This window comes from Pimephales promelas, chromosome 2 (assembly GCF_988280905.1).
Source record: "Pimephales promelas chromosome 2, fPimPro1.hap1.1, whole genome shotgun sequence".
In the NCBI taxonomy this organism is placed as follows: Eukaryota; Metazoa; Chordata; class Actinopteri; order Cypriniformes; family Leuciscidae; genus Pimephales; species Pimephales promelas.
The window spans coordinates 10,421,928-10,447,750 of record NC_142770.1 but is presented as its reverse complement, the minus strand read 5'-3'; the positions used below and the strand labels follow the sequence as shown (position 1 = coordinate 10,447,750).

General features: G+C 33.3%; 3 protein-coding genes across 3 annotated transcripts; all 3 read left to right on the top strand.

The window, feature by feature from the left end:
- The first annotated feature begins 168 nt into the window (after window positions 1–168).
- On the top strand, window positions 169–3,868 carry atpaf1 (ATP synthase mitochondrial F1 complex assembly factor 1). Its single transcript, XM_039682632.2, has 9 exons — window positions 169–392; window positions 482–590; window positions 833–880; window positions 970–1,032; window positions 1,148–1,198; window positions 1,420–1,467; window positions 2,897–2,992; window positions 3,074–3,181; window positions 3,263–3,868. The coding sequence occupies exons 1-9, from the start codon at window positions 184–186 to the stop codon at window positions 3,437–3,439; spliced, it is 909 nt and encodes a 302-aa protein (XP_039538566.2). The 5' UTR covers window positions 169–183; the 3' UTR covers window positions 3,440–3,868.
- A 711-nt stretch (window positions 3,869–4,579) lies between these two features.
- Window positions 4,580–10,484, top strand: rab3b (RAB3B, member RAS oncogene family). The gene is made up of 5 exons (XM_039682634.2): window positions 4,580–4,819; window positions 5,468–5,692; window positions 7,031–7,149; window positions 8,162–8,286; window positions 8,485–10,484. The coding sequence occupies exons 2-5, from the start codon at window positions 5,468–5,470 to the stop codon at window positions 8,667–8,669; spliced, it is 654 nt and encodes a 217-aa protein (XP_039538568.1). The 5' UTR covers window positions 4,580–4,819; the 3' UTR covers window positions 8,670–10,484.
- A 506-nt stretch (window positions 10,485–10,990) lies between these two features.
- On the top strand, window positions 10,991–24,255 carry nrd1b (nardilysin b (N-arginine dibasic convertase)). The gene is made up of 31 exons (XM_039682638.2): window positions 10,991–11,113; window positions 11,374–11,525; window positions 12,608–12,794; window positions 12,865–12,946; window positions 13,028–13,181; window positions 13,274–13,347; window positions 13,433–13,528; window positions 13,613–13,735; window positions 13,828–13,885; window positions 13,960–14,033; window positions 14,916–14,985; window positions 15,181–15,258; window positions 15,343–15,463; window positions 15,576–15,634; window positions 15,810–15,864; window positions 15,954–16,058; window positions 16,122–16,245; window positions 17,925–18,011; window positions 18,090–18,209; window positions 18,286–18,337; window positions 18,426–18,576; window positions 18,660–18,787; window positions 18,861–19,023; window positions 19,110–19,141; window positions 20,461–20,599; window positions 20,681–20,728; window positions 20,823–20,875; window positions 20,952–21,035; window positions 21,116–21,323; window positions 22,502–22,591; window positions 22,693–24,255. The coding sequence occupies exons 2-31, from the start codon at window positions 11,389–11,391 to the stop codon at window positions 22,915–22,917; spliced, it is 3,177 nt and encodes a 1,058-aa protein (XP_039538572.2). The 5' UTR covers window positions 10,991–11,113; window positions 11,374–11,388; the 3' UTR covers window positions 22,918–24,255.
- The last annotated feature ends 1,568 nt before the right edge of the window (window positions 24,256–25,823 follow it).

Genomic DNA, 25,823 nt, shown 5'->3' with positions numbered 1-25,823 from the left:
TTGAACTTAAATAATAACTATTAATAATATGTATTATATATTTATAACTGTATAAATATATAATACAGTATATTATAACTAATATATAATAATAATATGTTTTGCGTTAGGAAAATTAATCTAGGGTAGGAACTAATATATTTTGTGCATATTTTAAACGTGGTTCCGCCCGGACACCCATAGATGTTGGACGGGGAAAAGATGGCGGCGGCCATGGTACAAATGTCATGTTTGTACCGTGGGATGCTAGCGGTAAGGGCCACTGGCATCCGACCGCTGATTCCAGGACTTGTACCATCTCACTTCAGAGCGTTTTCCATAAAGAAAGAACCGGAGTTAGAGGAAAATCCGTATTATAATAAATATGAAGAGAAGATCAGGAAACTGCGCAGGTGAGGTGCTGTCAAATGCCGCTGGTGTAGTTTCGATATAATATGTCAAATGTCAAGCATTAATCTAGTTTGTATTCCTGTAACATCAGTTCAAACCCTCAAGAATATAAAGCCCGATTAGAGAAGCGCAGTGAGAAGAAGACAGAGCCGCTCGGACAGTCCAGACAAGCTGAGTTCGTGAAGTACATGGAGAAAGAGGTGAGCACTGATGACATGAACACATTTACAGTTATAATTATTATTTTTAATTGTTTTAGGTTTTTTTTTTTAGTTATTTATTTATTTTTTTGGTAAGAATTCAAATACAAGTTGTTATGATTTAAATGCATATTATATTTTTAAACAAATTAACAATTGTTAATAAATTGTATATAAAATATATTTGTATAGACATAATATAATGTAGAAAAGACAATTTGCTCATGTTGTCATATTTGTAGTCGGACAAACGTGGGAAAGCAGAAAGCGGGGGCTTCACCAAAGATATGGTAAGAAATTAAACCTCATTAGTATTTAATTCCATATTATGATTTTGAGACTTTTTGATTTTTTTCAACGTTTTTTTGTTATTTTATAGACATTAGGATCTATTCTTAACCTTGATATGGTTCAGGAGAAATCTGGATCTGAAATTGCAGAGGTAAGACAATTATTCATAGAGCGACACACATTTTCAGTCTGCACTGAACTGTAAAATAATTTGTTGGAAGATTAAATAGACCACCTCACAAAAAGTCCTTTACTTTGTTGTGCAGCTTTGGATGCAGCACTTCTCGAAGAAAGACACAATTAGTGCCGTCATACCAGTGAGTTCGGTTTTATATGTAAACTCTTATCAGTCTGTTACAATACTAATAGAATAAACTGATTTTGCTTTATTTCAATGCAATTCAATCTATTATGATGAGAAGTCAAATTTAGAACTGATTTTGTCATCATATTTATAATATTGTATGATTATAATTTTATATTCATAATATTTATAATGTTTTCAAGAGATGAATAACCTTGTAATTCTCCATTATAGGGCTCAACATTTGATATTATTTTTGGCCGTGCCAAATCTTGCCCAACGGTAAGAATTTTAATACTTTGTAACAGAAAAGGTGAAGTACATTTTTAAAATGCTCAAGTAAAATGTCATACCACCAAATAATAAAACCTGCAAAATGCTGAATGGCCACATAGTGGCAGTCAATGCTTTCAATAGTGGTCTCAAGATTGAGGATTTTCAGTGTCTTTTTGGATATCTTGATCAAATCTGTGGCAACCGAGAGAATATCAGAATAATGTGATATTCGGTTCCATTAATGGTTCTCACCATAGATGGTAAAAAAAAAATGGATGATGTCTCTACTTCCTTCCACTGTAGAAAAATTAGGCCAAAATATCCCAGTAACAGTCGTTCACGATTACATAATTTGGAGCCTGACTCTGCTAGTAGTGATCCTGAGATGTGTGATCCCGCTCACACCAGACTCAATCGCAAACACAGCTGTAAATCATAATGTAACACCCCATTTTTATAGCATCAAATAATTGGGATAACTAACTAAAACCAAACTTATTTGAAAAAACAAACAAACACTTGAACATATGTCAGTGTGATAAGAATTACCCAAATGACAAAACCTATCTTTGGAAAAAAATAATAATTTGATTTTATATTTTGGTTTATGTCTCATTTGATTACATGGAGAGGGTGGGAATTATGATTTTTTTTTTTTATAAAAACATATGTTAAGTGCAGCCAAGAAAAACTGTCTTTATTTTATTTTTTATAAAAACATGTATTTTTTTTCAGGAATTAGATTTTAAGTAACTTAAAATGTCAGGAGAGACATTGTTGACATTGTTAGAAAGGGGTGTTTTCGGCAGCTGAATGTAACTAATTAAAATCAAGTAATCTGTAAGTTACTTAGTTACTTTTTAAATCAAGTAATCTGTAAAATAACTTAGTTACTTTTTAAATCAAGTAATCTGTAAAGTAACTAAGTTACTTTTTAAATCATGTAATCTGAAAAGCAACTAAGTTACTTTTTAAATCAAGTAATCTGTAAAGTAACTAAGTTACTTTTTAAATCATGAAATATGTAAAGTAACTAAGTTACTTTTTAAATCAAGTAATCTGTAAAGTAACTAAGTTACTTTTTAAATCATGAAATCTGTAAAGTAACTAAGTTACTTTTTAAATCAAATAATCTGTAAAGTAACTAAGTTACTTTTTAAATCAAGTAATCTGTAAAGTAACTACGTTACTTTTTAAATCAAGTAATCTGTAAAGTAACTAAGTTACTTTTTAAATCAAGTAATCTGTAAAGTAGCTATGTTACTTTTAAAATCAAGTAATCTGTAAAGTAACTAAGTTACTTGTTCAGAGTAACTGTGGCAACACTGTACAGATTACATGTAATCAGTTACTACCAAGCACTGCTCACCAGCATTTATATTGCCTTAAACTGAAATCCACTCAATATTTATAAGTTTTGTCAATCTTTGTGCAGTTTCTGTATGCTCTACCCCAGAAGGAGGGCTATGAGTTTTTTGTCGGCCAGTGGGCTGGTCATGAGTTGCACTTCACATCTTTAATTAACGTTCAGGTATTAAATTTCTTTTTAATCTTTTAATATAAATTCCACGCTGTTTTCTGGTTTAGGCACTAAAAATAGCTTCTGTTTCAGACTAAGGGAGAAAATGCACCCAGCCAGCTTATTTTATACCACTATACAGACCTGCAGAAGGACAAAGGCATTGTGCTGATGACCGCTGAGATGGATATCAAATTTGTGGTAAGTTCAATGAAGTTACTAAGTAAAACAAACAGCAAACTATGTACATTTTAATTCTTTTTTTTTGTAAACTTCTTTCAGACTGTCCACCAGGCACAGTGCTTGGCCAATCAGGTGCAGCTGTTTTACGGATCGCAACGGCTTGAGACTTTCCGATTGGTCGAGAACTTCAACCACCATCCAGAAGAGTTTAAACACATGTCTGTGATAGCAGAACTAGAACAGAGTGGTATTGAACCAGCAGTCACTACAAATTAATCAAGGCATTAAATATGGCGTTGCCTAATGTGGACTGTCGCCTTGGGAAAGAAACGCTCTGTAACTATGTATGGAGTCCTGTAAGATTCTCTACAGCCAGATAAGAAGATTATATGTGTTGCCTTTCAACAGACATCAACAGACAAAATACTGTACTCTTGTGGTTTTATGTTGATTTTGTGCTTGAAATACAAAAAGGAAGCTTTTTATTAGGATGCCATAAAGCTGCCATAAGTAATCTTTACTACATATTTATGGATCCACTTTGTGGGGTTATTCATGATAAAACATCACATTTTGGCAGTGCCCAATACTTTATTTTGCATATCATTACGGTAACCCTTTAATTATTTGAACACTTGTGGTGCACATAATTTAAAAATCAGAAAACGAAATATAAAAGTGAACAAAATAAAAATATAAAAGTGACATGTAGTAAAACAATGCTTCATTTTGTCTTTTAATATGCTGATGACTTTTAACCAAACTACCAGATGATTTTTAGTGAATTTAAAAAGTTTGCAATAATGGTTCAAAAAGGTTTGACTTGAAATAGTGTACAAATGCGAATGATAAACTTGCCATGCTCTACATTGCCCTTTAATCTCGATTGAATTCACACTCCAATATAGCCTCAAGCGCTTTTTTTTGCTCTTATAATACATTTATGTATTACCTATACTGAGGACACACATTTTTATTTATAAATACAACACGCGAATTGTATAGTATAATTGTATAGTCGTGTTAATTCGTGAAATCATCCTGCCGCGAGAAGATGTAGTTCCGTGCTGCGCATTGATATTTTGTAAACTTTCTCATTTAGTGTCATAAAGTGTTTTTTCTTTTTTCCGCAAATCGGTGAAATCTGGTAATTTCAATAAGATTTCACACGATCTGGGATCAATTCGGGTGAGGGCGAAAAAAATCTCAACAAACTTCGTAAAAGAAATAGCGCGAATTCCGAGACAACAAAAAAGCTGATTGTTTTGAAAGTGATATTTTATGTTTTTATACATTTTGGGGAAAAGTGTGCTTTTACCTTTATTATTTATTTTATTTTGTCGTTGCCGGGGTTTTATATTTTTCTATAAAGTGTCACTGAATTTGAGTCGTTTAGCCTACATTCAGCGTTGTAAACGGAGGTTAATTGTCGCCAATGCCCCACCCTACTACACAGAGCCCTTTCAAATAAACCAGATGATAAATATCAATTTAACCTCTTATATTCGCTACTATACGCGTTAACACGGGCGTTAAGCAGGCGTTTTGTGCGCGTTAACAGGCGAGTCGGTGAAGACGCGTCGTCAGGTGCTGCAGCGTCCATAAACGCCCACCTAGAACAGCACCAGACGAGATAGAGCTGCGCTTACATCCGAGGTGAGCATCTCCATCATATGCCATTGATTCATTGACGGGTGCTTGTCATTTATGGATGTTTGTCGGTGAATGTCGTCCGTCAAGATGTCGTTATTGTCTCAATGACAGTTGTGAATGAGCTCGTGTGTTTACAGTAGGCTACATGGTCAATATAACATCATCTGATTATGCAATCATATTTATGCTTGTGAATGGCGATAGATGCAAAATGTCACTTGCATTTGGACCTGTTAAGTTGATTCTGTGACGCTTTTAACAATGTTCTTGGCAAACAAATGAGACGAAGGCTCGAAATTATGCATTGGCTTATGCATCAAGATGATACATAGACCCCACAGCTGGTGGTCCTGTTTTTTTAAATGTAGTGTGTGTGTTACATTTTGCTTATTTAAATGTAACAGGGCTGACACCAGTCTTTATTCTTGTCTAACCATGTGCGTGTGTGCATATATAAATAGTATATATATGCACACACATATAGCCATGATTTGTTTTGCTCATACCATTTTCAATATTCACTAATAGTTACTAGGTTGACTAGTAGAAATATTATTTAAAAACCTGCTCAATACAAGAATAAGGGTTGAGACCAGTCTCAACTCCTGCTTAAACCTTTACCTGCATTTATACTTATCTCCATGTTCACAGATGGCAAAAGCAGACCAACGCTTTGGGCAGAGAGATGGATCTGATCAGAACTTTGACTACATGTTCAAACTCCTGATCATTGGCAACAGCAGTGTAGGAAAAACCAGCTTTTTATTCAGATACGCAGATGACTCCTTTAGCAACTCTTTCGTCAGCACAGTCGGCATCGACTTTAAGGTGAAGACCGTTTACAGGAACGAAAAGAGAGTGAAGCTCCAAATATGGGTGAGTGCCGTAGCAGGTTTATTGGTGTATTTAAATCCCTAATATTGCATGAATCGTGCATGAAAATGATGAAATGTTTAGCCCCAGATTGTTTGTTGTTCAAAATTGATTGGCTGGCATGGTTAAACTCAAACTGCATCCAGCTGCAGCCATCCTCTTCCTTCCACATTCACCTTCTATCAGCCTGTGATTGAGAGCCATCTTTTCTGGAGGAAAAGAAAGCAAGCGCCTTCTCCCCAACACATGCATCATCGATGCTGGTTGTCATGGAAGCAGCACTCCATACTGCTCCCTGGCAGAGAGAGATCCTCATAGCCAATTAAAGCAGCCCCTGAGGGTGAGGGGGCGGGCAGAGTTTTCGAAAGCACACAAGCGCCGGGGTGACAAGTATGACACAGCCACAATGTGTGATCATTCATAATCTGGGTGTATTGATCACAAGGTGTTAAAAATAGGCCCTCATTCAAAACAGCTGCAGGGAAACTGACGCCAAGTTGAACCAAACAAAATGGGCTTTGAATAATCAAGGGCCCAAAATAGAGAAATTACAACCTTTCATTTAGTTTGTCCTCCACATGCTTGATAGCTATTCCATTCATGGAGCATTGAAGGTCATGATACGTCACACTGTTATAAATAAAATGCCACCAAGGTTTATATTGGGATAAAATTAATAATTGAATAAAAAGAATATTGTAAATTACGATTAATTTATCATTTATATTTATATCTTTGTACTTAAAATAATAATAGGGAATAATCTCAATAATAAATTGAGATTAGTTTGTAATGAGATAATTATAGCCTATTTTTAAATTTTTCTCAATAAATACAAAATAATGAAAATAATTGGAAGGATTAAAAAAATAATACAATTAGTTAGTAGGTAACCAATGCACAATATAAATTTTTTTAAAGCACATTTAATATATTGAGATGATATTCTGGTCTCTAAAGGGCCACAAAGGATATCACAATGATAGTTATAATGATGAAATTTGAATAATTGTACTAATTCTTTGAATATTTGAGACCTTCTACGAGAAGTATAAGGATAACGACACAGAGGAATAATAACATTGAAATTCTGTTTTGAAATTTGAGCATTTGAAAAAAAAATAATAATCCAACTGATGAATGATAAAAACATTGACAGCCAATTCTTTAAAGAGCTCTATCATTTAAAGCAGGTGAAGACAGAACAACAGAAGTGTTATTGTCTGTCTGTGTGAATGCTAATTTAGTTATTGTTATAGTTATCTTTACAGTTGTGCGAATGGCCTGAAATCGATGTGATTTTTCCAAAACATGTCATTTTCTGTGTTGTCTTTACTATAGGATACAGCTGGACAGGAGCGGTATAGAACTATTACTACAGCTTACTACAGAGGAGCTATGGGCTTCATCCTTATGTATGACATCACAAATGAAGAGTCCTTCAATGCAGTGCAGGACTGGTGAGCAGTTTTAATCTGGAATCCACTGATAAAACTGATAAAGTTAGATGCCATAAATAGAGGTCGACCGACCGATATGTTTTTTTTCACACCGATGCCGATACCGATCTTTTGAAATCCGGGTCGGCCAATGGCCGATTAATGCTGCCGATTTATTTTGGCCGTTATTTGCTTGGTTTTTAACCTCTATTTGAAAGATAAAATGTAAAAGAAATGATAATTACTTAACATAGACGAACTTTCTCAACAAAAACATTTTATCCTCTCAAAAAATGTCCTAAAATATGTATTTTTGGTTTGTTTTGTTTGTTGATGGACAAAGATAAATAGACATAACCTAATTATCACAAAAAAGGAGAAAAAAAACTTTACATTTTTATTTTTTAATATAAAATATATTTTAGATATTTTATATTATATATTTTATAAATATTTTATATAAAAACTTTAATTTTTTATATATAAGATTTATTATATTTTATTTAATTTAACTTCTAACAATAACGTATTTCACTAGTAAATTGCTGTTGTACGACAAAAACAACCACCAGATGGGAAAATTATATTTTACAAAAACTTAAATGCACCACAACGCACCGTCTGTTGTTCTTCAGACAAAGGCATCCCGCTGTTGGCCCTTTTAGTCTACAGTGAAATACAGTCACACTTTACACTGTTTGGCCAGCATTTTAACCCTGTTTAATCCAGCTACTAACTAACGGTCAGTGTTGTGCCTGAACGCGTTCATATTTAGGTCTGCTGCTCACTCGGCTGGAAAATGACTCTAACGGCAGCGTGAGTCAAAAACGTGCTCCACGACAACACTAGGCTGCCCACAGATGCGCCTGCCTAATAATCGGCTTGACATACTTGGATATTGGCTGATGCCGATTATGTTAAAAAATGCCAAAAATCTGCCTTTTAATTGGTAGACCGATTAATCGGTCGGCCGATTAATCGGTTTACCGATTAATCAGTCTACCTCTAGCCATAAATTACCTTTTCCTTTCAGGGCAACACAGATTAAGACCTATTCATGGGACAACGCTCAGGTGATATTAGTGGGGAACAAATGTGACATGGATGAGGAGAGGGTGGTGGCTTCTGAGAAGGGGAAACACTTGGCTGACCAGTTGGGTAAGTTGCGTGCCCAATCTGCAGTTTTTGCTGTTTGTCGCCATCTCTGTTTGAAATCTGCAATTGCAGTAATTTGCGGAATTATCAACTTTATTTCAACACCCTCGACACGGCACAGCGTGGATGAACACAATGTTTGAGGAGAATGTGTGGCCCGCTTTAATCCGATTCATTTTGTATTTGTATTCTTCCTCACAGGGTTTGAGTACTACGAAGCCAGCGCCAAGGAGAACATCAACGTCAGACAAGTATTTGAGCGCTTGGTCGACATTATCTGCGTGAAGATGTCTGAGAGAGTCGATACGGATCCACCCATAGTCACCGGTGCCAAAACCACCCGACTAACCGATAAACCTCCCCAGCTACCTCAGAATTGTTGCTGATTTCTCTCTCTACTCATATGCCAACCTATCAGCAGCGGATCCGATGTCGTTTGGTTTAACGTTCTGTTGTATGCCGATCGGAACCGACCTGGGGTGCGTTTCCTGCGCAAACAACGTAACTCACTGCTTAACCACCATAGTATGATGCATCGTTAGAGAAATTAACTTGTTAGTCACAAATATTTTCTGCATGGTTGCACTTCCATAGTTTGAGCCATGTTGGGTCAACAGTATAGGAAATGAAGTTAATGACGTCACACACAGGTAGTGGAGATATAACTTCTGCTAATGAATTGATTTAACATCGCTATTGATGACAGATTTTTGTAATTGCCGTACATTTCACATTTAATTCGGTCGGGAACTTTCCCACAACGTAATTTTTCTCGGAGATGCCATCACTGTAAAGAAAAACAAAAAAGTTGCTGCCTTAAATTTTTAAGTACAATCAACTTGGATGTTTAAGTCATTTCAACTTATATTACATTAAACTGACTTTTAAAAACAAGTTGAATCTTGTATAACTTATAAAAAAAAACTTGAAAATTGCAAATATTTTGATATGGCATCTGCCTGAGGACCCCTTAAATATTTTTGTTCCCTTCATTTGATGTTTGATTCATCGCGGTTAATCCAAGGTTCTCCTACGCGTTTATTCACACTATACGCTAAAATTAAATGTACATGCATTTAAATTTCATACTAACAAGAAACTATGCTTCAAGCCGCAAGTCGAGAGCTGTAGTTCTAAACTCGCAAAGTTGAGTTGCTTCGTTAAAACTATGTTGGTAAATGATCTCGCGACTTGCTTTGGCTAACGATTGCGTTCGGGAAACGCACCCCTGTTTGTTTGTAGCTGTCAAACATGTGAAGTAGTTCAGTAATAATAGTACACTTCTACCCCAATCAGTCCTTAAGAAACTTAACGCAGGGACTAGAGCAAAGCACAAAAGCTACTACTTGGCTCCCAGAACTTCAGTGTTCACTGCCGAATCTAGATTTAAAACGCAATCTGTGGTGGCACAATCTCACTCATTTTATGAATTATATATTTAATGTAGTACTTTAATGGAGGTAAAATGGTGGATAATCTGTTAAAAGGCACAAAAATAAACTCAGACTTTTGCAAAATGGCCATTATGCAAAATTGAGTTTTCAGGGTGGTTTCGATGCTCTGATCTGATTGGATCAGAAGCAGATGCACATTGTATGTTGGACTCCATCTATTGTTTTGAGAATATAAGCACTTGTTCAAGGTATCTTCATTTTGAGATGAAAAAAAAAATGATTAGATACGCAAAATAAAATTCATGTCTTACACAAAAATACGACATTAAATTCATGTTAAACTTAGTATTGTCAGAAACCACATGTTACTGTTGTGTGTAATAATAGACTGGACACAATCAGCACATTTCATTGTCAGGCATTGTTACAAAAGATATGATTCTTCACTTAAATCCTCAAGAAGAAAGTCGAGATTTATCGTGAACTCGTGCCAGGATGTTTATATTTCAGAAACCTGTAGCAAATCCTTGTGGGTTCGTGTATGTATTATCTGCCTTGGTTTTTTTATCAAGTGATGTATGAGTGTTTTATGTAATTATAGTCGAAATTATTGCAAATGAGATATTTTTTCCCCCCTGAGTAGATATTTATTTTTTATGCTGCTGGAATATATAGTTGTACCTTTGCTGTCAGTGGATTTTGATTTGTAGATTTGCACTGGGGCGTACAGTGATTGTACAGTTGTGAATGTTACTTTTAGATGCAATTTGTAACAATAAAAGCACAAATCACATATAATAATGCTAATATTTTTGTACTGTGTCTGTCATTGTATGTGATACTGATGGCCAGTATATTGAGGATACTGTAGTATATGGACTATATGATAGCAAACAAAAATGGCTAAAAATGAAATAAAGTTTAACTTATTTGACACTATATTTACTTAAAAGTCACAAAAGACTCTTATCCTTGTTTTTCCACATAGTGTTAAACGATTAAATAACCTTAATTCATGGTCTTATATTAAACAACAAATATTTGTCTGTTATTTTGTTATTCGAATTTCTGTAGCAGTATTATTAGTATTTATTAATATTACACTGTATTTTTATATTTTGATTTTAGTTTAAATTTTAGTACGTTTATGTGCTTCTTATTTTTTATTTCTATTTCCCATTTAATTCAGTATTTCAGTGCTTAAGTAAGTTTTTCATCTTATATTCATATTTTATTTTAATTAAAGGATTTTTAGGTTTACATTTAGTCAACAGCAACGTAGCTCTGATCTGTACGAAACAAACTGTTTGTCTGGACCAATCACATTGCTTCTTATGCCACGGTGTATCAGCCAATGAGATTTCATTGTATTAGGTGAGCTCAACATGAGCGTTAACGGCGCAACATCCGTAATCCATTCGACAACAGAAAAGAAGGTATGCTAAGTTTAATTATTAAAACGTTTTTTTTTAGTGCTGTGTTGTCTTAACGAAAGCCCTGAAAGGAATTAGTAGCTACCAGAGCCCGTCTAACTGATTAAAGACATTCTCTGTAGCTACTGGAGTTTTGATACAGAAGATGACGTAAAGTGTGTTCGTGACAGGTGTCAATAATGTTAAATCCTTAAATCTAGTGCGTGTCTGCGTTTTGACACTGGTAACAGGTGGTAACAATAACACTGGTTTGTCACACGCAGTGAGATTGAGTCAAAATGCACAGAACTTGCAGTGGACCTGTCTGTGAAGTGACCGGTCCAGAGAGCGGAGAACCTCCACCAGTCTCCTGGCCAGAGTCTGGTCGAAGTGACCCGAGAATAATCAAATCACCAAACGACCCGAAAAAATACAGGTAACAAGACATTTTAGTAAAAATATCAACAACAATAATAATGTATGAAGGTTATATATATATATATATATATATATATATATATATATATATATATATATATTATGACAATTCAGTTGTTATTAATTACTATTATTATAATAATAGTAATTAATAACAACTGAATTGTCATAATATATATATATATATATATATATATATATATATATATATATATATATATATATATATATATATTATGACAATTCAGTTGTTATTAATTACTATTATTATATTAATAGTAATTAATAACAACTGAATTGTCATAATATATATATATATATATATATATATATATATATATATATATTATGACAATTCAGTTGTTATTAATTACTATTATTATATTTACACACACACACACACACATATATATATATATATATATATATATATATATATATATATATATATATATGTGTGTGTGTGTGTAAATATAATAATAGTAATTAATAACAACTGAATTGTCATAATCATACTATTAGTCTTTATATTAATAATACTAATAATAAATGTATAAATATATTGTTATAGTTCACATATACATTGCATAATTATTACTAGTAAATATTATATAAATAAAATATTAATTAATAAAAAATATTTAAACCATAATATATTTAATATTTAAATCTGATTTATTATGGATATTAGTTTATTTTATTTATATTATTATTATTATTATTATTATATTATTACATTTATATTTTAAATTATAAAATTATACATTTTGAAAAAATATATGATTGTTTTATTTGTAATTTAATAATTCAATAATAATTATATTATAGTATTAATAATATGTATATTATTTTAAAGCATATATATAATAAAATATGATTTTATTCATTTTTATTTTTGTTATATAAAATTATAATATCAAGTGTATTTTTTAAAATAAATGTATTAAATTGTTAAATTGTTGTCATTTTCTTTTATTATTATCAATATAAAATGTATTTTTGAAAAATAAAATATAAAAAAATGATTAAAATCATGTTTTGATACAATTTTTGATCTTTTTCTGACTAAACCTTTTCCAGGTACATTGAGCTGAGCAATGGACTCAAAGTGCTACTCATATCAGACCTCGTCCAATCAGAGAGTGGCAAAGAGCCGGCTGACGAAGAAGAGGAAGAGAATGTAGACAGTGAGAGTGCTGATGAAAACAGGAATGACATGAATAAATGCAGTGAAGAGAGGAAGAAGGCTTGCCGTTCAGAGAAACAGGTGACTTTCAGTTCTTTACAGTTACTTCATTTATAAATAGATATAATACCCAATATCTATATTCTCTCAGTCCGCAGCTGCGCTCTGTATCAGCGTGGGAAGCTTCAGTGACCCTGCGGATCTACCTGGTCTTGCCCATTTCCTCGAACACAGTGCGTTGATTGACAGCAAGGGGTCATTTATTTTATCCTTACTTTTTTATTTCCTTTAAATTCACATTGTTATTTTTCCAGTGGTCTTCATGGGCAGTGAGAAGTATCCAGACGAAAATGGCTTTGATGCTTTCCTGAAAAAACACGGGGGAAGTGACAACGCCTCAACGGACTGCGAGCGGACCATCTTCCAATTTGATGTTCAGAGGAAATACTTCAAAGAAGCACTGGATCGGTGAGCTAAATATTCAATTATCAATCACATATTCATTTATTTTAGGGTGAACTGCCCCTTTAAAAACCTGCACTTGCATTATTTGTCCACAGGTGGGCGCAGTTTTTCATCTGCCCACTGATGATTCCTGATGCAGTTGACAGGGAGGTGGAGGCCGTAGATAGCGGTCAGTAAAAACACGTCACGACTGCACTGCTGACGCGTGTCAACATTAAAAATGAAATGTAATGTAGCTAAATACTTTTTAACAGAGTACCAGATGGGCCGGCCATTAGACTCGAACCGGAAAGAAATGCTGTTTGGCAGTTTAGCAAAAGCCAATCATCCGATGAGCAAGTTCTTCTGGGGTCAGTCACGTGTTCATAATGTTCATAATGCCAAACAAGAGATCGATGCTCATGATATTTGTCCATCCCTTGATATTTCACCAGGAAATGCTCAAACACTGAAAGACGAACCCAGAGAGAAGAATATCAACACTTACGAGCGTCTGAGAGAGTTCTGGAGGAGATTTTACTCCGCTCACTACATGACGCTCACTGTACAGTCCAGAGGCAATGAGAACAAGTCACTTGTCTCTGAATGAATACAGTACTATCCTCATATTCACATCAAGGGTCTAATTTTGGACATTTTATCCTCATAGACAAACTTGATACCCTGGAAGAATGGGTGCGAGAGATCTTTATTAAGATCCCAAACAAGTACGTATGCCAAACAGTCATATTTCTTGCCATTTGTGTCACCCAGGATTTATTTGAATGACATTTTTTCACAGTGGCCTGCCACGGGTGAATTTTTCAGACCTTCAGGATCCATTTGATACCCCAGATTTCAACAAGCTTTACCGAGGTAGCGTTGGATTTCAGATTGAATAGGTTACCTAGAATCTTTTTAAAAAGCTACATTGAACTTTAATGTAATATTATAAGTTTTAATTTAGTATGTAATTCAACTTTATATTTAATTTATATTTAATAATAATAATAATTAATAATATATAGCATTATTGTTGTCATTAATTAGTAATATAAAATTAATATTATATTAATAATCAGACATGAAAATCACTCACCTTTCGGCGAAATTCGCCGTTTTGAAACCAAAATAAGTGACCTACGTGAATCGTGTAGATTCGATGAGAAAATGTTTTGAGGGAGGGGGGTTATAATAATATTAATATAATATAATAATATTAGATAACTATATAATAATTAATAATATTATAATTATAAACAAAAAATGTAATACAATTACATGATTTATATTTAATATTTAATTTAGTGTTATTAAATATTTGTTGAAATCTAAGTAAATATGTCATATAATATTTATTTACATTTCAAAAAATATTTAATAACACTAAATTAAATATTAAATATAAATCATGTAATTAATTGTATTACATTTTTTGTTTATAATTATAATATTAATTTTATCAATTTATATTACTAATTAATGACAACAATAATGCTATATATTATTCATTATTATTATATTATAAAACTAAATTAAATATTTAAAAAATATATATATTTATAATTACATTTTAATACAATATTATATTTCCATAAATTTATTTAAATAATAAAATGAAACAATTTATTTGAATCACTTGGGTTTCATTTAATGCTGACTAGAGTTCATACTGAATATCATTATGCATGATTCAGTGACTGATACAAATGAGTGAATTTAAATGGAAGCTTTGATAACTACATGCGTCATTTTCAGTGGTGCCAGTGAGAAAGGTTCATGCGCTGACCATCAGCTGGGCTCTTCCACCTCAAGGCAAACATTACAGGTCAGTAACACATCCTGACAGCTGTCAAAATCTATCCACCATGTAAAAGTGTTTTACCCTGCTGAGGTCAAGATAGCAAAGCTGGTGCTGGTGGCCTCCAAGCTTCTTAACCAGGACATAATGGCATAATAGTACAAGTTTGCGTTAGGCTGACGGCAATAAAGACTGTTTGTGTTTGTACATGTTGGGATTTAGAGTGAAACCCCTGCATTACATTTCCTGGCTGATTGGTCATGAAGGAGCTGGAAGTGTATTGTCTTTACTCAGAAAGAAGTGAGTTTGACTTTCTGTTCATACTTATCACTAATGAATCGGTTTGAATCGAATTTTATGAAATGAAATGCTCTGTATCTGAAGGTGCTGGGCTCTCGGTCTGTTCGGAGGAAACAGTGAGACGGGTTTCGATCAGAACACTACCTACTCCATCTTCAGCGTTTCAGTCACCCTGAGCGACGAGGGCTTCCAGAACTTCTTCCAGGTCTGAAAAAGCCTTCATGTTGGCTTAATTAAGTCCTCAGTTGCTCTTATGTGGTGTGAATCCTTTTATTCCTCATTTTTTCTTTATAATGAAATGTTTGTTGTGGTTGTAGGTCATTCATACAATCTTCCAGTATCTGAAGATGCTTCAGTCTATTGGACCTCAGCAGAGGTGGGCAGCAGATCATTGAAACTTAATTAGAAGAGGATTTCACTGCCTGATATAGAACATATCACAGAATATGAAATCCTTTTTACAGTAAAAATGGTTCTTGAGAAGAAAAGAACCTTGGTTTTGATAATCCTGTTGGTTTTGTTAAATGTTGTTGGTTATGCGTTTTTCTCAGAATCTATGAGGAAATCCAAAAGATTGAAGCCAATGAGTTTCACTATCAGGAGCAGGTGACCTGTTTTTCCCCTCATTCTTTTGAGTGAAAACATCTAAATTCATATATCGCAGACTCTCATATTTATGTTTTTTTTTGGACCAGACGGAACCAATTGAGTTTGTGGCGAACATTTGTGAGAACATGCAACTTTTCCCAAAAGAGGACTTCCTGTGTGGAGACCAGCTTCTGTTTGAATACAACCCAGAGGTATGGTATTGTCTTTTGGACTAAACTAGTAATGCTGTTCTGATGTTTAATCTCTCATTGAAGGTCATCTCAGCTGCTTTGACACTCTTGACCCCAGTGACGGCCAACATATTACTGCTGTCACCCAAACATGACGGTCTCTGTCCGCTAAAGGAGAAGTGGTTTGGGACGCAGTACAGTGTTGAAGGTAAACCACAACAATAGATCCGGGAAAGGTTTGGCTTTATTTTTAGGGATGCATAGACGGTAAAATTCTGGTAGATACTGTTAGATGATAACCAATATTAAAATTTAAATATCAAAGTTCAACATAGTTTTGGCTAAAATTGAAATGAAAAATAATACACTGAAAAATAAACTTGCATAAAGATATTCTCACAGAATTCAAATAATCTCAAATAATGCAGAATAAATAAGTTGGCTGCTTTTTATAATCGTTAGATATGATGTAATTGAAGTAGAATTAAAAAATGATGGCTGATATAATTAATTTTAACTCCGATAATTGATAAATCGACCATTTTATGATTGTATATTATTTTGTTTAAAGAAAACACTAAAAAATATTTACATTTTTTTAAATGCTTCAAGAAATTAGTGATGGATGATAAAAAGTTGATGGGTGGATGATAGATTGATAGTTGAAGGTTAGATGGATGGATGGATGATAGTTGATGGATGGATGATAGATACTGTAAATAGTTGAGGGATGAATGGATGGATGTTAGTTGAAGGATGGATGGATGGATGGATGGATGGATGGATGGATGGATGGATGGGATGGATGGATGATAGTTGATGGATGGATGGATGATATTTAATGGATGAATGATAGTTGATGGAGGATAGATAGATAGATAGATAGATAGATAGATAGATAGATAGATAGATAGATAGATAGATAGATAGATAGATAGATAGATAGATAGATAGATAGATAGATAGATAGATAGATAGATAGATGAAGGATGGAAGTGTGATAGTTGGATGGATGGATGGATGATAGTTGATGATGGATGGATAGATGGATGGATGATAGGTGATTGATGGATGATAGATAATTGATGGGTGAATGATAGCTGATGGATGGATGGATGATAGATAATTGATGGATAGATAGATAGATAGATAGATAGATAGATAGATAGATAGATAGATAGATAGATAGATAGATAGATAGATAGATAGATAGATAGATAGATAGATAGATAGATGAAGGATGGGTGATAGTTGGATGGGTGGATGGATGGATGATAGTTGATGGATGGATGATAGATAATTGATGGATGAATGATAGTTGATGGATGGATGGATGATAGATAGATAGATAGATAGATAGATAGATAGATAGATAGATAGATAGATAGATAGATAGATAGTTGAAGGATGAATGGATGGATGGTAGTTGAAGGATGGATGGATGGATGGGTGATAGTTGGATGGATGGATGATAGATAGATAGATAGATAGATAGATAGATAGATAGATAGATAGATAGATAGATAGATAGATAGATAGATAGATAGATAGATAGATAGTTGAAGGATGGATGGACAGTGGATAGATGGATAGATAGACATAAAATAGTTGTGTCATAAATATAAATAAATAAATCTACAGTATATGAATACTAACAACGTTTTATTTTTTAATTTTTAATTTTTTTGGTGTGGCACAAATAAATAAAATATTCATTAATATTTGATAGTTATTTAAAATATGTATTTAGACCTTATGGTCTAAATAATCTTCCAGTATCTAAAAAAAATGTCAATTACAATATCGGCTGATAACCAATATGCCACGGATGTATCACACATCAGTTTATTATGTTTGACTTAATCCTGAAGTGTTATACCTACACAGATATTCCCCAAGAATACAGGGACCTTTGGGGTAGAGATTTCCCGCTGAACCCTGACCTCCACCTCCCCGCTGAGAACAAGTTCATAGGTCAGTTCCCATTCCATTCACTAGAGGTTCATTCCTTTCTTTACAACAGTTTTCACCTCAGTTCTTACCCATCCACAGCCTCAGATTTCACCCTCAAAACATCAGACTGCCCTGACACGGATTTCCCAGTCAAAATAATCGACAACGAGAGAGGCTGTCTGTGGTTCAGAAAGGACAGCAAGTTTAAAATACCCAAAGGTACCTTAATAATGAGACAAACTCAATGAGATAAACCCAATTATAATTACGTCATTATGTCTGTATTTTCCGATAGCTTATGCACGCTTCCAGCTGCTCACTCCAATCATACTGGAATCTCCTAAAAAGTGAGTTGTTGCTCAACCAATCCTGTAAAAAGGCTCAAATTCTTTGGAGATCTGCCATATTATACATGGACACTTTTTCCTCTCCCAGTCTGGTCCTGTTGGATCTTTTTGTGAATATTCTGGCTCATAATCTGGCGGAGCCGGCATACGATGCAGTTGTGGCTCAGCTGGAGTATACGTTAATTCCTGGAGACCACGGCCTGTTCCTCAGACTCAAAGGATTCAACCACAAACTGCCTGTGAGTTCACTAGTGTCTCTGATTCTTTTTGAATCTGACTCATTTGAACAAACTCATTCTGTCAGTTTCGTTCATTTCTTTAGTTGCTTCTGAACCTGATCGTAGACCACCTGGCCGACTTCAGCACCACTCCAGATGTGTTTAGCATGTTCACCGAGCAGCTGAAGAAAACCTACTACACCATCCTCATTAAACCAGATCAACTTGGAAGGTGAGTAACCAATTTCAAACCACCAGCGATCTCCGTTTGCATCATTCGGTCTCATTACTGTGTGTTATTTCAGAGATGTTCGACTGCAGATTCTTGAGCACCATCGTTTCTCTGTGATGCAGAAGTATGAAGCCATCATGGCGGACATCAGCGTGGCGGATCTCATGGACTTTGTGAATCGCTTTAGGGATGTGTTATATATAGAAGGACTCATACAAGGAAACTTCACAAGTACCGTGAGTCTTATTGACGACTTATGTCATTTTGAGCAAGTATTTACACTATAATCACTCATTTTTGTACAATTTTTTTGCACAAACAGGAATCTAAGGAATTTCTGCAGTATTTTATAGAGTAAGTAGGCTGCTTTTTAAACTTGTGAGATGTAAATATAAAAGAGCATAATTTAATTATTTGATGTTTAATAATGTTGATAGTAATGGTTATGGAGCGTTACATTAATTGGTTGCTTTTTGGACATAAAATAACGAAATTAAATCACTTTTTATTTATTCAGAATAATTACAAAATTCTACTTATAAATATTTAATTTTATATATTTTATCAAATATGTTTTTGTTATGTTGAGGTTGCATGTTTTACGTTAATTTACTTTTTGGACATAAAATATAACGAAATTAAATCACTTTTTATTCATTCAGAATAATTACAAAATTCTACTAACAAATAGTTAATTTTAAATATTTTATCAAATATTTTTTGTTAATAATGTTAAGGTAGCATGTTACGTTAAGTTACTTTTTGGACATAAAATAACGAAATTAAATCACGTTTTATTTATTCAGATCAATTACAAGATTCTACTTACAAATAGTTAATTTTATATATTTTATCAAATATGATTTTGTTAATAATGTTGAGGTAGCATGTTACATTAAGTTACTTTTTGGACATAAAATAACGAAATTAAATCACTTTTTATTTATTCAGAATAATTACAAAATTCTACTTACAAATATATAATTTTATATATTTTATCAAATATGTTTTTGTTAATAATGTTGAGGTTGCGTGTTACGTTAATTTACTTTTTGGACATAAAATATAACGAAATTAAATCACTTTTTATTTAATCAGAATAATTTAAAACAATTCTACTTACAAATAGTTAATTTTATATATTTTATCCAATATGTTTTTGTTAATAATGTTGAGGTAGCATGTTACATTAAGTTACTTTTTGGACATAAAATAACGAAATTAAATCACTTTTTATTTATTTAGAATAATTTAAAAAAATTCTACTTACAAATAGTTAATTTTATCAAATATGTTTTTGTTAATAATGTTGAGGTGCAATGTTACATGTAATGCTTGTTACGTTAAGTTAATTTTTGGACATAGAATAAATGAAATCACTTTTTATTTATTCGGAATAATTACAAAATTGTATTTACAGAGAGTTCATTTTTTAAATTGTATAAAATATATATATTTTTAATAATATTGAGGTAGCATGTTACATTATTAGGTTAGTTTTTGGAAGTAAAATAACAAAATAAAATCACTTTTTAGAAAATTTTTTATATATTTTAGAATCACATTATGGGGGATGAGGTGTAAAAAAAATTAGCTAGTTACATGTAGAATTTATAGAATAATCTCTTTTTGTTGATTTATTTACTGACAAATACATCCTTGGTGTTTAACAGCAAACTCCAGTACAAAGCTCCTCCAGCTGCACTTCCTGTCATGTTCAGAGTGGTGGAGTTACCACAGACGCACCACTTGTGTAAAGTCCAGTCCCTCAACCTGGCAGATGCCAACTCAGAAGTCACAGTATACTATCAGGTGACTATTTCAGATCTTCTCAAATTCGTTCATAGCTTTATGCAGGGAACATACCAAAACATTGTTGTGTTTTTTTTCCAGGCTGGACTGAAAAACTTGCGAGAACATACGCTGATGGAGCTGCTTGTGGTGATTTGGGCCGTCACTTAAACTGAAAGTATGTATCGTCCTTCTTTTTTTAAGCCAATTTAACCCAAATACACTTGTTTTATGTGTTTGCCAGATGCACATGGAAGAACCCTGCTTTGATTTTCTGAGGACAAAGGAAACTCTCGGGTCAGTTATAAAGCTTCGGACTGTTTCCTTGTGTAATTTTTCTTCTTCAACGGATCTTATTTGACTCTTCCTTCAGGTATCAGGTGTATCCCGCCTGCAGAAACACTTCCTGTGTCCTTGGGTTTTCAGTGACCGTCGAGACTCAGGCGACCAAGTTCAGGTAAGGTTTAGGTGGAAAACTTCCAATCCATTTCTCAATGAATAGCAGTAACGTTTTATTTTTGCTGTGTACTCTCGTAGCACTGACTTTGTGGAAGATAAAATCGAAGCTTTTCTAGTCAGCTTTGGGGAGAAGATGAATAACTTATCGGATGAGGCTTTTCAAACTCAAGTGAGCGCTCTGATCAAGCTGAAGGAGTGTGAAGACACGCATCTCGGGGACGAAGTGGACAGGAACTGGTTTGAAGTGGTCACACAGCAGTATGTCTTTGAGAGGCTCAATAAAGAAGTGAGAAATCACTCCATATGTTCTTGTTCTTTATATTATTAATGGTGCCAAATAATTAAATTAGTCTTTTTAAAGATGTTTTTTTATCTTTGCTGTCACTTAAAGTTAATCTTAAAAAAACATCTTTAAAAACACTAATTAAATTTTTCGTACTGTACATTATAATGTAATGATGATTTTAGTTCTTATTTAGTTTTCAATTTAATTATTTGGATCAAAATTATAGAAATGTAATAGTTTATTTCAAATCGCCAACTATTTTTGTCAGTAGATTAATAATAATTTATTTAATAATACTTTGTTGTATTTATTTTAACTTTTCATAATGAAAGATAAATAAACTAAAGCTATATAGATATATAAAAACCTTAAAACCAAACTCAAATAAATTAAAGCTATATATAGAAATAAAAAAAAAATAAGAAACAAACTATGGAAATATGTAAAAAATAAATTAAAGCTGTATAAAAAATTAATCAATATTAATGACATTTTATTTGTTCCTTTTAAAAACTATTATTTTTAGGGCTGTCAATTGATTAATCGCGATTAATCGTGTATAATTATACACGCACTGTGTATAATTATTTTGTTTATATATAAATACACACGCATGCATGTATATTTAAGAAAAAAGTATTATTTATAAATAAAATACTGATATTTATATATATAATATAAATTATATATAAATCTATATACAGTATATACATGAAAATATTTCTTAAATATATACAAGCATGTGTGTGTATATATATATATATATATATATATATATATATATATATATAAAATAATTATACACAGTGCACCCACATTCATTATGTAAACACAAACTTTTATTTTGGATGCGATTAATCATTTGACCGCCCGAATTATTTTTGTTAGTTTATTTATTTTATACATTTATGCCACATCACCATCATTTTTGTTCGCCATTTATTTATCTATTTTAAATATTTAATCCACATCACCAATGTTTTTTTTCAGTCTTCATTTATTTATTATGCCTTTTAAAGTTTTTAAAGTTTATTTATTTTAATACATTTTAAAGCTGGCCAGTTATTGGTTGGTTGTCATTTTAATGTTGGTGCATTTCTATTCTTATTCAATCTCCTGCATTATTTGAGAAGTGTTTTTATTCTATGAGAATATCACATTGTTACTCTACCCGACAGATTGAAGTCCTGAAAGATGTCACCAAAGACGAACTGGTGTCTTTTTTCATGGAGCACAGGCATCCAAACAGTAGAAAACTAAGTATACATGTATGTTATTTATTTGTTTCTGTTATAATCTATTATTTAAAATGAATGTTGAAACTGTTGATCATGTTAACATCTACCAAATGACTCTATGTTCCATGCAGGTGGTTGGATTCGGAGAGAGGGAGAAGGAAACCCACGGAGATGATCAATCCTGTTCTGCCCCAGAGACTCAGGATGCAGAAATAAAGATATCCTCATATGGGAACGTGTCAAAGCTGATCTTCCTCCCCGCCTCGCCCGTCCTCGCCAAAGCTACCATGATAACGGACATCTGCGCGTTCACGTCTTCACTCAATCTGCACCCCTACCATAAAATCCTCATGTAGACTGACACAAGCTCAGAATGACCCACGGCTACCTCCGTGAAAACTGTGGAAAAACTATTTCTGTCTGTTGTAATTGATTATCCATCGAATAGTTTACCCCAAAAATCCAAATGTATGATTTTCTTCTTTGAGCCGAACACAATCGGAGTTATATTAAAAAAATCCTGGCTCTTCCCAGCTTTGTAATGGCATTTAATAGTGCCCGAGTTTTTGAACCTCCAAAAAGCGCAATCCATTCAGTTGGTTATTAAAAGCTTAACGTATGGTATTGAAATCTGGGGAAGTACATACAAAACTAGAACCGATCCAATTTTTCTTTTACAAAAGAAGGTAATCAGATTAATTAAGTATGCACCTTACAATTCACCAAGTAATTTATTGTTTCATCAATCAAAATTTTTTATTTAAAGTTTTATGACTTGAATTTTAGTTGATTTGTACACGTTAAAGTTTATTTACCAAGTCAAATATAATAAAATTCCTAAATGCTTGCAATTATTATTTTCCCAGCGAGAAAGTAAATATAATCTTAGAGGATTATGTATGTTTAACCGACCACAAGTACATTCTACATTAAGAGAACACTGTTAATCAAATAAAGGAGTTAAATTGTGGAATAGTTGCTGTAATGAGTTAAAACAAGCCACGTCTATTTTTCAGTTTAAAAATATTTACAAGAGAATAGCATTGGAAAAATATGAATTAAAATACAATGAAAATGAATTAGACAGGCTTGCTTCTGGTGTGGACAATGGTCCACTAATGTGTTAAAGTCCCCGTGAACCGGAAGTTGCAAACGATTTTGCTGTGACGTATTTCCAAGTGAAACGGAATATTGAACAGAGGGCAGGGTTTTACTCTAGCGCTCCTCCTCTCCATCTCTCGCTCATAGCAAACTAACGGTTTGAGGGGAGTGGTTAAGCGTTTCCCCACCCAAGTTGTGAAACCTACGTCATCAGAAAAAGAAACCGTTCCAGACCGGAAGCAACTTTTCAGATTTTGATTAAAGATTACCAAGGTAAAACATGTTTTAAATATATTTTTACTTGCACGGGTTAATTGTTCACCACAAGACTAGTAATATGCGCTAACAAAGTAAATAGGTTCAATTTTGATTTCACTGGGACTTTAATGTTAATTTTATGAACAGATGTCATTAATGAGTTGCATTTGATTCCGAAGTTAAGGGCAGGCAAAATAAGCTTTAGCTTCCGCCTGCACCTGGTCATCTGTAGTGTTTATGTTTCAAATGATTTGATTGATTGATTGAATGATCTGTAAATGACCAAACCGAAATAAAGGAAAATTAAATAAATGAAAATTTATTTTTGCGATAAATTCTCCTGTTTTATTATTCACACAATTATTAGTTGAATGAGCCCCAGAGTGTCTATTTGTTATCTGACAGAAAACGTCCTATAGACATATTGCAGATGAGCAACACGCCCATCAAAAATACGTCTTCCAGATGTAAACATCACATCAAATAGATTTGTGCTATCTGATACTTGGATACTTAGGTAGGCAACTTTCTGGCTACTTTTTTATGCTGTGAATTCAGACATGCTTATTTTGTCAAATATTGTTACACGTCACTTATTTTTCACCTTCTATTGTAGGGAAGCATTCGATTTCAACCCAGATAGCACAAGTCTATTTGATGTGATTTTTACATCTGGAAGACATCTTTTTAAGAATTTGCTCGTATAGGATGTTTCCTGCCAGATGTCAAATACACGTTTCGAAGATGTCAGTTTAACATACATTCTAAATCATTACATCTTAAAGACATCTTCTAAACGTCTATTTGGCGTCTGACCGGAAACGTCCTTTAGACGTATTGCAGATGAGAAAACACTCTTTAAAATACATCTTCCAGATGTAAATATTACATCAAATAGACTTTTGCTATCTGGGATATGTGATTTTTACATCTGGAAGACATCTTTTAAGGATTGAAATTAATTGTTGAAATGTTTTAGCTTACCTCAAGGGCATCCAAGATGTAGGTGTCTTTGTTTCCACAGCATTTTCAATTTTGACATTTTTCGGTCAAACCGGTGTTGTCTGTCAGTCATATAATGCAGTTTTAGGTGGTCCACCTCAAAGAACATGCAGAGAAGTCAAAATTAAACATGATTTAATGACTCGTGAATGCAAGTACACACTGATGGCCTAAGACGCGAAACAATCGGTTTGTGTGAGAAAACTAACAGTATTTATATAGTTTTTATATCTCTATAAAATGTCAAATAGACGTTTCAAAGATGTCAGTTTAACATACATTCTAAATCATTACATCTTAAAGACATCTTCTAAACGTCTATTTGACATCTGACAGGAAACGTCATTTAGACGTATAGGGGATTATCACGCTTCCGGGTTTCATGGGCGGGATTTGTCAACTTTGTGCATGTCCACTTCCGACGCAGTTCAACAATGGCTGAGACGAAGGCTATATATATGTCACTGCTCTGTTCCACTTTCTAAATCTATGTACGTACGTAAGTTTTCATGGATTACCGACTGAATGGAGTATAAGGAAGAACTGGATTAAAACTCTAAAATAAAACAAGGTAGCACGTTTTTTTTGCAGCCGGCACTTTAGTGAATCAGACTAATTTACCAGGGATGCCTTATAAATAAACATAGTGTAGTCCGTCATCAGTTCGCCAGCGAGATCGGTGATTCAACGGAAGTGGCAGTGCACAAAGATCACTGAATCCGGAAGTCCTGCGTATCAGCGTGATAATCCCCTATTGCAGATGAGCAAACACTCTTTAAAATACGTCTTCCAGATGTAAATAGACTTGTGCTATCTGATATTTAGGCAACTTTCTGTCTACTTTTTTTATACTGTGAACTCAGACTTATTTTGTCAAATATTGTTACACATATTTTTCGCC